Source organism: Bos grunniens, chromosome 14, assembly GCF_055505025.1.
Source record: "Bos grunniens cultivar Pamir isolate PY7600 chromosome 14, Bosgru_T2T1.0, whole genome shotgun sequence".
Classification (NCBI taxonomy): Eukaryota; Metazoa; Chordata; class Mammalia; order Artiodactyla; family Bovidae; genus Bos; species Bos grunniens.
Window position 1 is genome coordinate 5078317 of NC_141178.1, and position 15647 is coordinate 5093963.

General features: G+C 39.4%; 1 protein-coding gene across 2 annotated transcripts; it reads right to left on the reverse strand.

Moving 5' to 3' along the window:
- Window positions 1-3609: 3609 nt before the first annotated feature.
- LOC147358978 (carbonic anhydrase 1) lies at window positions 3610-14742 on the reverse strand. 2 transcript variants are annotated; one of them, XM_086335822.1, is made up of 7 exons: window positions 14613-14742; window positions 13930-14127; window positions 12338-12456; window positions 9480-9575; window positions 8696-8758; window positions 5808-5963; window positions 3610-4966 (listed from the first exon to the last, which is right to left on the reverse strand). In XM_086335822.1, the coding sequence occupies exons 1-7, from the start codon at window positions 14647-14649 to the stop codon at window positions 4850-4852; spliced, it is 786 nt and encodes a 261-aa protein (XP_086191948.1). In that variant the 5' UTR covers window positions 14650-14742; the 3' UTR covers window positions 3610-4849. The 2 variants fall into 2 exon arrangements, with proteins under 2 accessions (XP_086191948.1, XP_086191949.1); XM_086335823.1 differs by lacking the exon at window positions 8696-8758 and having other exon boundaries at window positions 4835-4966.
- Window positions 14743-15647: the final 905 nt, after the last annotated feature.

A 15647-nucleotide genomic window follows, 5' to 3' on the forward strand; every position in this document is an offset into this window, starting at 1 on the left:
CTGTGAAAAGAAGAGAAATGAACAGCAAAGGAGAAAAGGAAAGATATAAACATCTGAATGCAGAGTTCCAAAGAATAGCAAGAAGAGATAAGAAAGCCTTTCTCAGCAATTAATGCAAAGAAATAGAGGAAAACAACAGAATGGGATAGACTAGAGATCTCTTCAAGAAAATTAGAGATACCAAGGGAGCATTTCATGCAAAGAAGGGCTCGATAAAGGACAGAAATGGTATGGACCTAACAGAAGCAGAAGCTATTAAGAAGAGGTGGCAAGAATACACAGAAAAACCATACAAAAAAGATCTTCATGACCCAGATAATCACGATGGTGTGATCACTCACCTAGAGCCAGACATCCTGGAATGTGAAGACAAATTGGCCTTAGAAAGCAGCACTATGAACAGAGCTAGTGGAGGTGATGGCAGTCCAGTTGAGCTATTTCAAATCCTGAAAGATGATGCTGTGAAAGTGCTGCACTCAATATGCCAGCAAATTTGGAAAACTCAGCAGTGGCCACAGGACTGGAAAAGGTCAGTTTTCATTCCAATCCCAAATAAAACGCAATGCCAAAGAATGCTCAAACTGCTGCACAATTGCACTCATCTCATATGCTAGTCAAGTAATGCTCAAAATTCTCCAAGCCAGGCTTCAGCAATACGTGAACCATGAAATTCCAGATGTTCAATCTGGTTTTAGAAAAGGCAGAGGAACCAGAGATCAAATTGTCAACATCCACTGGATCATCAAAAAGGCAAGAGAGTTCCAGAAAAATATCTATTTCTGCTTTATTGACTATGCCAAAGCCTTTGACTGTGTGGATCACAATCAACTGTGGAAAATTCTGAAAGAGCTAGGAATACCACAGCACTTGACCTGCCTCTTGAGAAACCTATATGTTGGTCAGAAAGCAACAGTTAGAACTGGACATGGAACAACAGACTGGTTCCAAATAGGAAAAGGAGTATGTCAAGGCTGTATATTGTCACCCTGCTTATTTAACTTACATGCAGAGTACATCATGAGAAATGCTGGGCTGGAAGAAGTACAAGCTGAAATCAAGATTGCCTGGGGAAATATCAATAACCCCAGATATGCAGGTGAAACCACCCTTATGGCAGAAAGTGAAGAGGAACTAAAAGCCTCTTGATGAACGTGAAAGTGGAGAGTGAAAAAGCTGGCTTAAAGCTCAACATTCAGAAAACGAAGATCATGGCATCTGGTCCCATCACTTCATGGGAAATAGATGGGGAAACAGTGGAAACAGTGTCAGACTTTATTTTTTGGGGCTCCAAAATCACTGCAGATGGTGACTGCAGCCATGAAATTAAAAGATGCTTACTCCTTGGAAGGAAAGTTATGACCAACTTAGATAGCATATTCAAAAGCAGAAATATTACTTTGCCAACAAAGGTCCGTCTAGTCAAGGCTATGGTTTTTCCTGTGGTCATGTATGGATGTGAGAGTTGGACTGTGAAGAAAGCTGAGCACCGAAGAATTGATGCTTTTGAACTGTGGTGTTGGAGAAGACTCTTGAGAGTCCCTTGGACTGCAAGGAGATCCAGCCAGTCCATTCTGAAGGAGATCAGCCCTGGGATTTCTTTGGAGGGAATGATGCTAAAGCTGAAACTCCAGTACTTTGGCCACCTCATGCGAAGAGTTGACTCATTGGAAAAGACTCTGATGCTGGGAGGGATTGGGGGCAGGAGGAGAAGGGGACAACAGAGGATGAGATGGCTAGATGGCATCACTGACTCTATGGACGTGAGTCTGAGTGAACCCTGGAAGTTGGTGATGGACAGGGAGGCCTGGCTTGCTGCGATCCATGGGGTCGCAAAGAGTTGGACACGACTGAGTGACTGAACTGAACTGAACTGCCTGAAGTATTTGGTATTTATAGATAATCATGAAGATAATGTTCAGAATGTAAGTATTTCCTTATGCTTTCCTGGTCTTAGGTACAAAGAGTGTCGATGACTTTCAGAGTGATTTGAACCCATTATTATCTGATGATCTCTTCCTCAAAAGATTTTTTCCTTCTAAGCCTTTTTATTCTCGTTATAATTCTTGGTTAGTCTGCCCACAAATAAATGAACAAATTCATAGAGGTTTGGATTATCTTTTTTTTTTTTTTTAATTTTTCATCTCTTTTTCAATGGGACCTCATACCAACTCAAAATAATATTTTGAAAATAGAAAGACAGCAAGGGGATATTTCATGAGCTATACTGGAAATATACTGGTATTCTATCTCTAAAGACCTGTTATAAAAAATGAGGCACAAAAGCAAAAATAAATGTTAAGAAGAGAGATAGAGACCTGGAGTCCATGGTAACTCAGTTATTTTTTTATAGTTTAGAGTCAGGCTCTCGTCCTGGGGACCAGGATTGACTTTGTTATGAGGAACCAAAGAAGGGAATGAGTCCCTAAATACTCTAGAAATCTATGTCAGATTTCACATATGTAGAATTCTTTTCATTTTGTGGGGAGGTAGGGAGAAGTTTCATAGCTTTACTCACGTATTTATAGAATCCATGATCGCCAAAGGGTGAAGAACCACTAATATAGAACAACCAGAATTACAAGAAAGGACAATTTTCTCTTTTGAGTTCTGTCAGGAAATTAAATCTTTCAACATTTCCCCCCTTCGCTTCCTTTGCCCTAATTCTCTTTGATGAATTTAATGCTTTCAGAGTTATTTTGCTGAAGCTTATCGAAATGAATAACTTAGAAAATAGCTGGAGGTACCTGGACTCACAGATTAACTAAAGGGTTTCATGAAAGCTCAGCGTGATATTTATGAAAAGGGTGGTCCTAAGACAAAAGACACCAGGGAGTAGAAGCAGCTTTCTACTCTTAAACCTATTGCTGAGCCCATCAGTTAGTTGGCAGTGTTATTCTGGATGGGTAGAAGCCCAGCAGATTTGGCATAAAGAAAGTCAGCTGCCAAACATCGGGGAAGAGACAGAGAATCCTTGCAGGACGTTCAAATCCTCCACCTAAGTTGGCAACAAAGGGAGAGGGCACAAAACAGGAACGTGAGTCAAAGAAACATTCGAGCTGTATGCTTAGGTGATCCGATGTCTTGTCCACATGCCTCCTCTCAGCAGCTGCTTTTATCGGCTACTTCAGAGAAACGTGGACAGATCCCATAATGCACCTCGCGAGCCCTGCCAAATATGGGAAATTCTGGCAGAAGCAAGTAACCGGGAACCATGCTTTCCAACTGGCATTTAGCTAAGGGATAAAGTTTGATGACCATCATATATCTTCTGTCACTTCTTTGCCCTTTCCATACTAAGACTTACAGACGTATTTAAATCCTGGAATCCATTTTTAACTTTCTTAAAAAAGAAATATGGGTCATCAAGTCAGGTCCTTTTCTTATCCTTGCCATGAGATTTATTTTTAAATTGTTCAGTTTATTTTCAGAAAATACTTTCAAACGTTATAGGTCCTGAGCCTCTTTTGCAAAGGTATTTCTTAAAATCATACTCCTCTTTCTTTGGCCCTCATGTTGACCTTTGATAACTTAAGCCGAAAATTTTATCAAGCCTGTTTCAGGCCTTCTCAATATCTGGCAAATATATATTAAAACACACAGTCAGAGTAGGTTTGCAAAGAAAGTATTTAATTCTTTAGAATGCTTATGGGGGCTGAGATAAATGAAGTGCTCCTTGGCCCTGCCATTTTTTAATAAAGATTCACTTAAATTCTAGGCTCCAAATAAAAATTTCCAAAGATGTCTCCTAGGATTTTGAGGTACAAAGATGTCTCCTAGGAACTTTATTGCCCTCAGAGCAGTAAAGAATCTGGTTTGTCTGTCTTTTTAACCATGATTACATGAGAAGTTTTGACTGATTCTGTGACATTAGACAAGACTGGAACATGGGAATGGATGTGGGTTTTGATCACCATTATGATTTCTCAAAGAAGCAAAATAAGTAAATCACAAAACTAAACACTGGACACAAGATTTGTAGAATTCTGAGTGTAGATATGGCTTCAGAAAGAACTGACTTCAGGTTAAGTACACACCAGACTAAAAGATTATGTGATGTTTCTATATGATTCTAAGTCAAGTGATTCCTTCATTATTTTTTAAAAATAAGTCACAGGTGATTTTTCTTCCAAATTTGACGTACAGATTCTTCATGTAGGCTAACTAGTTATAATGATGGAACAGCCCCACTGGCCTTGCTAACAGGTGGAGGAATAACCAGAAGTGTCAGTTCTTATAGGAGATACATGGTGTTTATAATAGAGCACGCAAACGGTAGCAATGTTGGGCCATTTATTTCATCGTAATATAAAATCCAGTTGTCATCGTAGCTGCATATTTGTCTTCAAGAGTAAGCAAATGAATTCTTAACATTTCATCTCAAGCTGCTCTTAGGTCATTGTATTTGAGTAATAGACCTGATATTGCATCAGAATAATGTTGCAAATGAAAGCATTTAAGATTCTCGAATGTAAATAGAGTAGAAACCTAATACCATTTAAAAGTATAGTACGTAATATGCAAGAAGAAAGGGATAAAATGATTTTTGGTCCAATTAAATGGAATAAAATGGGAAGGGATAAAAGTCATTAAGAAATCAAGTGTGCCTTAATTGCAATGATAAGGAAGTCAATGCAATAGATTTGAATTTAAGCTCAAGTTTAGTGAACTTCCAGATTACTATTTGAGCTCAACAGAAAGAAGAAAAAGATTTTGCATTCTGCAGAGTAAATTCGCAAGCAGGCTGTCTTGCTAGTATTGAAATAAACGTGTTTTTAAAGCTTGTTTTGTAGGATTATGTCAGAAGCAGAGCTGTGCTTCTTGAGGGAAGATGAGCTTTCTCTTGGGCCCTTCAGAATGAAGCTTTCACTGTCCTGCCCTTCAGAGGCTGGGGTGGTCGGTTGTTCTGCTTGATGTGGACTTCTCTATCGCCTTCAGCATTTGCCAGCAGACTGCGGAACTGTGCCAGCTTGAGGGAAGGATAACATGTTTAGAGAAGGAAAAGCTATTGATGTCACAGAGAACACTTTTTTTTTTTCTAATATGATTGATGCAGTGTTATTTAGAAAATCAGGTTGAAGACTGCAATGGTTTCACTGATGGAAAGGGAGGAAGCCAACAGTACTTCCACATGTCTTTGCACCAAGCATTTGGCTTAAATTATCGAGGACTGACTGGATTAGCATTCCAGCTTTCTCACACTTGGGTAAGAGACTTCCCTGCTTGGCGCCTACGTTTCCAAATGGTACTATTTCACTGTGTTTTGGTGAAGGCTAAATGGCTCAACACAGATAAGGTTCTTAGAATGGCGTTTGGCATGTAGCTTAATACCAACAGGTCACGCTGCAGGTTTGCTGTGAGACTTGACTGACAGAATGTATGTTAGGCACCTGATGAAAAGAGCTGCTCAATCAATGGCAGTTTTTATCATAATTATAAACAATAGTTAATGAGATATTTTACAGAATATTGAAGAGCTTAAGCTTTAAAAAAGAATGAATAACCAACGTCAACGATCAAGGTATGCCACTGGAGAGTCACAGTTCCCCGAAGAGGTTGGACTTTTCCTTATTAAGGTGAAAAGAAGAGCAGGAATTCTGAATCTCTACATAAAGAAAAAAAAGTGCTTACAAATACACTCTACTTTTTGACTATTAAATAGACCTGGTGTCACTAATAAATCTTTTCAGTTGAAAGGAAAAGGGAACTCTCCAAAATCGAATGGAAATAATAATTTCCCTCAGTATGAATTGAACTGATATTCCTGCTTTGCACTTCCAATTCCCGCACATGCCCCTCTGACACTCTACCTGTTCCGAGCTCACACTGATGGTCTCTTTAAAGATGATCCAGGTGACACTCTCGTGAAGAGGAGGGTGAGTCAGTGAACCAGAGTAGGCCCAGTAATCCAGGGATGGAGGCAGGAGGACAGAGGGGTCGAAATTTGTGAATGGAGCTTTCTTGTTCTGAAAGAAAAAGATAAGCAATGTATCATTATGCCCTGATGTAAAATATTTACATCATTGCACATATGACATACATATTATTTGGTAGATAGGTCTTAGCAAAGAATTTAATCAGTTTTTCTACTATATAGTATTGCATGACTGGTATGTTTGTGGTGGCTCAGCTGCCCGTTAATGCAGGAGACACAGGTTTGATCCCTGGGTGGGGAAGATCCCCTGGAGAGGGACATGGCACCCACTCCAGTATTTTTGCTGAAGAATCCCATGGATGGAGGAGCCTGGTGAGCTACAGTCCATGGGGTCACAAAGAATTGGATACCACTTAGTGACTAAACAACAACATGTTGGTAGATACAAACAGAAAAAGTAACAGATGACTGAAAATACACTACAATAGAATTGTGACTGATCTTCTTCCTCCTTCATTTGGCTAAGTATAAGCAGAGGTTAAACATTTGTTTATCATCTATATTCTTTATTCTTATTTCTCTACTGATTGGTCATATTGGTATATACAAATAAATTGATATTCATATGTTAATATTTTATGTAGTCAACTTGATTAGAACTTGTGTATTAATTATGTTGATTTTGTAGTTTTCCAGGTGGATGTCAATGATCATATCCTCTACACTTAAGGCAATGGCACCCCACTCCAGTACTCTTGCCTGGAAAATCCCATGGATGGAGAAGCCTGGTAGGCTGCAGTCCATGGGGTCGCTAAGAGTCGGACACGACTGAGCGACTTCACTTTCACTTTTCACTTTCATGCATTGGAGAAGGAAATGGCAACCCACTCCAGTGTCCTTGCCTGGAGAATCCCAGGGATGGCGGAGCCTGGTGGGCTGCTGTCTGTGGGGTCGCACAAAGTCGGACACGACTGAAGTGACTTAGCAGCACACTTGATGATAGCTTTGTCTCTGTTTTTCTAATATTTATCCTAATATGTACTCATTTCTTTCCTTATTTAACTACATTGAATGGACAATAATTGGAATGTTCATTTGTGGTGGTCACAATTGACACCCTGGTCTTATTCTTGATTGAAATGAAAATGCTTCAAATATTTCACTACTAAGTTAGATGCTTGTTTCAAATTTCTAGTTGATATTCTTTCTTAAGTTCAGTTTAAATTTTAGAGGAATATTTTTCTTTCTTTCTTTTACTCTTCAGGAATGGACATTGAATTTTAATCAAACATTTTTCAAGCATCTAACAAGTGAAATTTGCTAACGTAATGAATTATATTGAGAGGTAGTTTAATACTGAATCATCTTTGCATGCTTTTGGTAAATTCTACTAGTTTGAAAGCATGGCTCTTTTAACATACTGTTGAATACGATTTTCTGTAATCTATTTTAATATTCCTTTTAGCTACACTGCTAAGTAAGATTGGCCTATGATATCCTTTTTGTGGTGTTCTTACCCAGTTTGTGTATTAGGTTTCATTAAATTAAATTAATTCCTTGAATTAGGTTTTTTTGGTCCCCTAATCTAGGCAGTTTAGTTCAAAGTGGCATGATTGTTTATTAAAAGTTGTGTAACATTTGCCCATAAAGTGGTCTGGGCCTAGGGTTTCTTTTACTAGGTACATTTTTTTTAAACTATTCTTTTCGACTTCTTTTTATATTATTGGTCTATTTAGACTTTCAACATATTTTGAGTCAGTTTCTCTACGTTTTCCTAGACATTCATCTATGTGATCTAAATTTTCAAATTTGTTTATGTAGTGTGGTACTGCTGACCCTTGAGCAATGTAGGGGTTGGGGTGCTGACCTCTTGAGCAGTTAGAAATCCGCACTTAAGTTTATGGTCGTCCCTCATAATCGTGGCTGTGCATCAGCAGGTTCATTTAAGGGACCATTGTGTGGTGCTAGAGCAAGCATTTATCAGAAAAATAATCCACAGGTTACTGGACCTGTGCCGTTCAAACCCATGTTGCTCTAGGGTCCACTGTACAAACTTTTCTCTTTTAAAACCTTCTAATGCATCTTGAGTTATGACCCATTTCCTTATTTGTAATAATTTGTTGTATTTCTGTTTTCCCCCCATCATTAAACGTGCCAAAAGTGTCTTTTTTGGTTGTTTTTTCCCCAAAGAATTAGTTTTTCACTTTATTGAAAAAATTTTACCTGTATTTGTTCATTTTCTTTCTTATTTTATTAATGTTTTACTTCATGTTAATTAATCATTTCCTTCTACTTTCTTTTCATTTATCATCTTTTACATTCTTGAATTGAGTGCTTATTTACCTGTAAACTTTCTCACTTTATAAAAGTGTAATTTTTTTGGACTCAACATGAACTAGATTTATTTTATATAAAGGTATGATAGTTCTACAAACTGTGAATGACAATGGCAAATCTCTGACAAGATTTAACTCTTTATTATCAAAACGGTGAAGCTAAGGTTAAATATATCAGAACAACCCATCTTTTTCTAAGCTGACAGTGGGCATCATAGTTATGATGTATGAAGAGGCTATGAAAACTATTCTTCTACAGGCTTCATCTTGCTGAAATAGATAAGCGGTAACCATGAAAAGTGAAACCCAAATAAATCACTGCTCAGAGACCTCAGAAACCAGGAACGTGTAAGCAGCACCTTGATTTTCCGATTGATGGTTTTGCTCAGGTCTTCCTACTCCTCACATCAAATATGCAATTAAATGATTTCTGAGGTTCTGTAGATTCTTGTTCTCTGATTTAAACTAACTTAATGAGTCTATTTACCTTATTTTTAACTGCTTTTAGGGCATCAAGTACTTTCTGAAGGTTTGGGTTGGCCTGACCCACCTGGAGATTAAAAAAATAAAGTGTGAGATAAAAATGGTTACCAAGTAAAATCCTATTTAGTTACTTTTAAAAAAATTAAAACCAGTAACTGAAGAAAAGATATGCAAGTCAAAATACAGGAATTTAGCACAACTAAAATACAAAAGCAAACCTCTTTGGCCTGTTCTATTAATTCTAGTCAGTAAAATGAATGGTATGTTACAAGTGTTCAATAAAGATTCACTAGAATTACTATAATTCCAAAAGTTAGTCACCCAAATATCCTGAATTTAATAGTAATTTCCGTATAGGACTTTTCAGGGACTCCCCTACAGAAGATTTGAATCTTCCATATTAAATATCAGTTCAACTTTCTTTATGGGACAAAAGTCCTCTTCATATTTTTTTCAGATGAAAATTAAATTGATAAACTCCTGACTCTGTGACGTAGAAAGTTTAGAAGAAAAGTGGAAGATGAGCTGAAAAATAAAAAAATTAGTGCCACCATCAACAGCCTCCCATTTCATCTCTGCCTGAAATGTATTTCTCTCTTCAAGAGGGGAAAGTCCAGCGGAACAAACATATACCGGAGACCTGCTTGCTCACCTGTGCAGTCACTAGTAAACGGGCACATTTCAAAAAAAGAGAGACGCAAACATCTCTCTGCTGTATTTCACCCTAGTTTGCGGTCTGATTGGTAAGGAATAATTTTAGCAGAGCTCCGAGACGCTCTACGACTCACCTTCACCAAAACGCCAATCAACGCCAAACCATCAGCCTGCGAGGCGGCATCAGCGAAGCTGGGGTACTTGGCAGAATTCCAGTGAACTAAATGAAGCTAAAAATCACAGCATGATGGACCAGTTATTCATACCATGGTGAAGGGAAAAAGCAGGTTAGACCTTAACATGTTGATATATACAGATACATCTTGGCTTGGGTAGACAAAACTTGTGTGACCCTTTATCCAGGGCATGGGAAGGGCTATGTTTGTACTCTTAAGAAGGGTTTTCTTAAGAAAATAGAGTTGAAGAGAGTGGGCACGTTGCAAATCCTGGAACCAGTAAGTAGAACTTCTTTTTCCCACAATATCATAACTATTCAATATTACTTCTTAAAACAAAACAACAAAAGACAGACACCTCTCTGTAAGGTGTGAGAAGATCAACTATTTCTGGCTAACTAGTTTGGAGACAAAAACTGAAATAATTTTCTAACTTGAGGTACCCGGTAACTTTGTGAGAAGGGGCTCCTGAGATGTCTGGAGTGGTGGCCAAGGGCAGGTTCTCCTGATCGTATCCAGACACCTTTCAAACCAGCATCCCCTGCCTACCTTCTCTGTGAAACTCTAGACCTGTATATCCAAGTGCGTGTGCACGTCTCCTGATGCTTTCTTGATATCTCCACATGGATGCCTGATATGCATCTCAAACTTAACACAGCTAAACTAGCACTCTTGACTTTCTCTTTTCCAGATCCATTTCATTTTCCCGCTTTAGGAAAAGGCATCACCTTCCATCTAACTGCTCAACTGAAAACTGCAGTTATTCATTCTTACTCTTCTCCACTGATTGGCATCCATCCTTCCACGCAGCGCGTGGATGTGACCTTTGCACTTAGTCCACAGCTTTAAGGCTTTGCATAACTGCTGATTTTCCTCTGGGAAGTCAAGTCAAAATGGCAGGATTTTGACTTGAATTATGGCTGAACTCAAATGCTACTCCTGAAAAAGTCTTTTTCTGACCACCTAATGTCAAGTGATCACCGGGTCGCTTGGATGACTCTAAACCAAAGCAGTCTGCTCCCTGCCACCCACACATCTCCTCTCTGTCTTTGCTCTGTCTTTCTCCCCACCACTCCCCTCTCCTGGTCTCCCTCCCACCCTCCCTCCTACCCTCTCTCATACGCTGAACTTAGTGACTGAGTTCCTGTCACCTCCAGCCTGGATTAACTTCACTTTTCTCAAATTAGATAAGAGATTCATTGATTCAGATTGCTTCAGTTCAGTTCAGTTCAGTCGCTCAGTTCTGTCCTACTGTTTGTGACCCCATGAACCGCAGCAGGCCAGGCCTCCCTGTCCATCACCCACTGCCAGATTTCTTAGATACAACCAAATATCCTCCCCCAGACGTAATACTATTACTAATTTAGACTTTCAGCCCATTTGATTTCAGTCCACTTTCAATTTTATGAAAAATAAATAGGAAAAAAAAAAACATGTAATAGATTTCTGCACCATTGAAAGTACCTAGCCTGACTTTCTAGTGTAACATAAAGTAAGTTTTAGTTGTATACTATTCCCAAGTCTTCTATCAAAATGAATACTACACATACTCTGTACCTAAGAATCCTTCTTACAAAAATGCCCTACACAATTGCTTTCACTGGTGTGTAAGATATTTGTAAAAATGTATTTATTGCCCATTTTTTTTGTAAAGAACAAAAAACAACAGCAGAATGAAATGCGAAAGGCATTGCAATTGTTCCTATGTAGGAGTTAGTTAATAAATTCTAACATATGCATACATGGAAATACCGTACAGACCTTAGGAATTCCTACTGACTTGGAAAAATGATCATGATCATTGGGAAATGGAAAAAAAAAAAAAAAGCATGTTGCAAAACTATGTGTATTACAGATTCATTCTACAAGAGTAAAACAAAAAAGCCAACCAGTCTGTGCTGGTACAAACTTATTGAATAGTCATGCATACAAAGAACAAAAGTTTTTTGTTTTCAGTCTCCATACCCTCTGTTGAGAGTTTGATGCACATTTTCTTGATTTTACTGTGGATATACAGGCAGAATGTCTTGAACTGAATCACAGACTTCCATGTGGAGGCAAGTCAAGAGGGCAGAGGGTAGTGGCCTGCTGCCAGGGAGCCCCAAACCCTCGTCTAGAGTATGCTACTCGTTGTGATGACTCCTGAGGTTAAACTGGCCCTCTTAGTCAAATCTTAATGGAGTGCCTCGGCCTGGTTACACCTCTGCTGTGGGTGTGTGCACACTCGAACCTTTAAATGAGAAGAGAATGATGGTGTGTTCCCCCTGGGCTCAGAGCTTTAAAAGGACAGCAGCAACTCCCCTTGAGGATAGCCTGATGTCAGGCAGCAGTTTCTGAGACATTCTGAAATGAAAGCAGATTCTGAGGCCCAGGAGTTTGACTGCAAATTCACCTGCCTCCCTCATGTGAAAAATTCTTCTCTATTGCCAAATGCAGTGTGTCACTGTTTAAGTTTAAATGAGTAAGGGAATTCTTTAAAGGCCTCAAAATGCTCATTCCTTTGGGCCATTGAAATTGTGTCTTAAGTGATAAGGGGGGTTTCCCTGATGGTTCAGACAGGCAAAGAATCTGCCTGCAATGAAAGAGACCCTGGTTTGATCCCTGGGTGGGGAAGATCCCTTAGAGAAGGGATAGGCTACCCACTCCAGTAGTCTTGCCTGGAGAATCCCATGGACAGAGGAGCCTGGCGGGCTACAGTCCATGGGGTCACAAAGCGTTGGACATGGCTGAGCGACTAACACACATCCACATGTTATAAGGGTGCTACTTCTGGGAGGGCTCTGTGTAGCTCTCCCTCACGTACTACGCTACATTACCTCTGCAGAAAATTTGGCTCCATCCACTAAGTGCTCAGAGCCACAGTCATCTGTGATGCCCCAGTGAAAATGGAACTGCCGCAGCCTGTAGCTTTCAGATAGAGGACCCCCTTTCAGCACTAGAAGAAAAAGGAAACTGCTATTAGTGTTACAGTCATGAGCTCCAGCTTGTCTTTGCATTTAATACAAATTAACATTAAATTGGGGCGAGTAGAAATGAAAATAACCAGTAGTCCAAAGTTTCTGCCTTGTTGGTTTTTCCCCGTGTCCACAATGATGGGCTTCAGAGGTGCGGAGCACCTTCAGATGGTGTGTGAGTTACATGGTTCTCAGCACATGGGCTATAATTTTATCTTTTCCTGTTTTCAGGAAAACATATTGGAAGATGAGTGAATTCTAGGATTAGAGCTCTTTCCTTGATTCTGCTTTAGTTTATAAGTTCATTCATTCTTTCAACAGACAGTAATGGACAGTATGCATTAAGATATCTAGCAATTTATTTTTAGTAACAAATCACTCTGCATGTATCTTGTAACTGATCAAGATACAAGAGGGTATTCTGACAGCTTTACTCAGAATCCTAGCCAGGGACCAAAAGAAAGTTCCAGCAGGATGGTAGAGTCACTTTTAAAATTCTAACACTGAAGGATCATTTTGCTGTAGAGAGTCTGTCCAACCATACGAGTAATAAAACACATGTAGTACCAGACCTAATCCAATATTAACAAAGGACGTAGCCCCAAGATGTCTAAAACTTAGGCTCAGAACCTTGAAGGAAAGTGCTATGACTAACTTTGCCTTTTGACAGTAGAGCTGATTTATGAAATTGTCATTTAGTAAATTATTCAGTAAACAGTTTTGAGATTTTTCCTGTGAGCGAGGAAGTATGTTAGATTCTGGGAGATGAAGATAATTCAGATACTATGATTCAATAGGGACAGGGGAAGCTAGACAAAAATACTTATGCACAGAATGATTCCATGCAAGATACACCCAAGACCAGTTTTTTGTTTTTTTTTTTTTTGGTACTGGTACCCAAGCACTTCACGAGCTGGTGATGGACAGGGAGGCCTGGCATGCTATGATTCATGGGGTTGCAAAGAGTCGGACACAACTGAGCGACTGAACTCAACTGAACTGAAGCAATTCATTGTTATGGAGCCATTTTCCTGGCCACAAAAAATAAATATACTCATCGGGATCTGTATTTCTTCCCTAATGCACTCCTCCAACCTCATCTCAATTAGAAAATATTTGCCTTTTCAGTTTTTATATTCATGATGATTCCAGAATTTTGTGAAAAAGTACTGTTTATTCAGAGGGTGTAAAGTTAGCATAAAGATATTGGAAACCAGAAGAGATGGAATAGAGTCACTGAGAAGGAGAAGGGCTGAAAAAAGACTGAGCTGGGAGTCCTCAGAATCATCTTTAACACTTGGAAATATTTTTAAACTTCAAGACACCTCAGTAGATGGCATCAATGCTACCCGTGTGCACCCACTGCATATGGGTGTTCATGTTTCTGAAAGCCATACTGTTTACATTTCCCCAGTAAAGTCAAAGACACAAATTAGAAGGACCTTTTGGCTCACCTGATCTATTATCACTGTCCTCAAAGTTTACATGAAAGGAATGTCCCACGTTGACGATTTCTTTGGCTGTGGCTGGATTGTAGGAGACACTGAGGGGTTTCAGAGAGGGATCACGCTTGGTTTCACTGGTTTTGATGTCGATAGGAGATTGGTTATTTCCATTTGCGATGGGGTACAGCTTGCCCCAGTGTTCAGGACCTACCAGGACGAACATGATTACAATCAAAACTGATCTAATGCTTGAGTCCAAGTTTTAGGAATATAGTTTTACTAGATTAGGATTTATTCAGGTATCTCAAATGGTATTCCGGTTAGCTTAATGGAAATCCCAGGTGTGAGAATGCCCCTTTTCTGTGCCACACTGGCAAGTAGTGTCTTTGTCGACAGAAGTCTCATAGTCTATGGGATCAGACTGTACATATTTTGCTGTTAGCAATACACCTGTCTATACATAGGGAGGGAGAGAGGTTGAGAGGCAGAGAGGAGAAAAGAGGCAGAATACATTTTGTAGACATCATGGGCCCTAAGGACGACTGTTGAAAACGTATGCAAAGCTGGTGTAAGTCAAAGGCACTTCAAACCATTAATCTATGACTTTACCGTTATTTTAAGTGCTCAATATCTCTTTTCCTGGAAAAGGGAAGAAGCCGTTATTTGATCTACATGAGCAGAAGAATGCTTACCGTTTTCACCATCATATCCCCAGTCAGGACTTGCCATGATCTTCTACTTAGTTTTCTTCTCCTGAAAACAAAGACAATACCTGGAATAACTGACTGTAACTGAGTGTGCGATAGACAACTGAAACCGCAGTTCGCAGGGTTTTTATAGAAAGTCTCTGCCCTTGTGCATGTGTGTTAGTCACTCAGCCCACTATTTCATCATCTTTATCTATCAGGAAGTATATGCATGTTAAAAAAAAGGTATCGTTTATTAAAGCTCACAAAGGTAAGGTCAATTCCAATTGCTTTATTCTCTTATATTGTTGAAGAGAAATATCAAAATCTTAGCTTCTGCAAAACCAAGCCCGGTTATTCTCATGTTAGTAGAAGATATGGCTGAGTTATCACACATGATGCTTTGAATTTCCAGTTAAAAAGGATTGTGCATTTGAGATTCCCAGCTTTTACCCTTGCTGGACACTCAAGCAATACTAGCAACAGGAATTGACTCAGGAGAATAATTTGCATATTTACAGGCAGATCAGAACCAATATCATGATGTTAATTTAAAATCAGATAAGAGAACCACTAATCATTTGTAAGCAGAAATATTACCTTGTCAACAAAGGTCCGTCTAGTCAAGGCTATGGTTTTTCCTGTGGTCATGTATGGATGTGAGAGTTGAACTGTGAAGAAGGCTGAGCGCCAAAAAATTGATGCTTTTGAACTGTGGTGTTGGAGAAGACTCTTGAGAGTCCCTTGGACTGCAAGGAGATCCAACCAGTCCATCCCAAAGGAGATCAGCCCTGGGATTTCTTTGGAAGGAATGATGCTAAAGCTGAAACTCCAGTACTTTGGCCACCTCATGGAAGAGTTGACTCATTGGAAAAGACTCTGATGCTGGGAGGGATTGGGGGCAGGAGGAGAAGGGGACGACAGAGGATGAGATGGCTGGATGGCATCACTGACTCAATGGACGTGAGTCTGAGTGAACTCTGGGAGTTGGTGATGACAGGGAGCCTTGGAATGCTGCGATTCATGGGGTTACAAAGAGTT

What these genes read in the sequence shown, in the direction of transcription:
- LOC147358978 (XM_086335822.1), bottom strand. Translation starts at nt 14,649, where the DNA reads ATGGCAAGTCCTGACTGGGGATATGATGGTGAAAACG. An exon ending in GGGATATGATGGTGAAAACG is followed by an intron (nt 14,128 to 14,612) that starts GTAAGCATTCTT and finishes TCGTCCTGGTAG; the next exon opens with GTCCTGAACACTGGGGCAAG. An exon ending in TGATTGGCGTTTTGGTGAAG is followed by an intron (nt 8,759 to 9,479) that starts GTGAGTCGTAGA and finishes TTTAATCTCCAG; the next exon opens with GTGGGTCAGGCCAACCCAAA.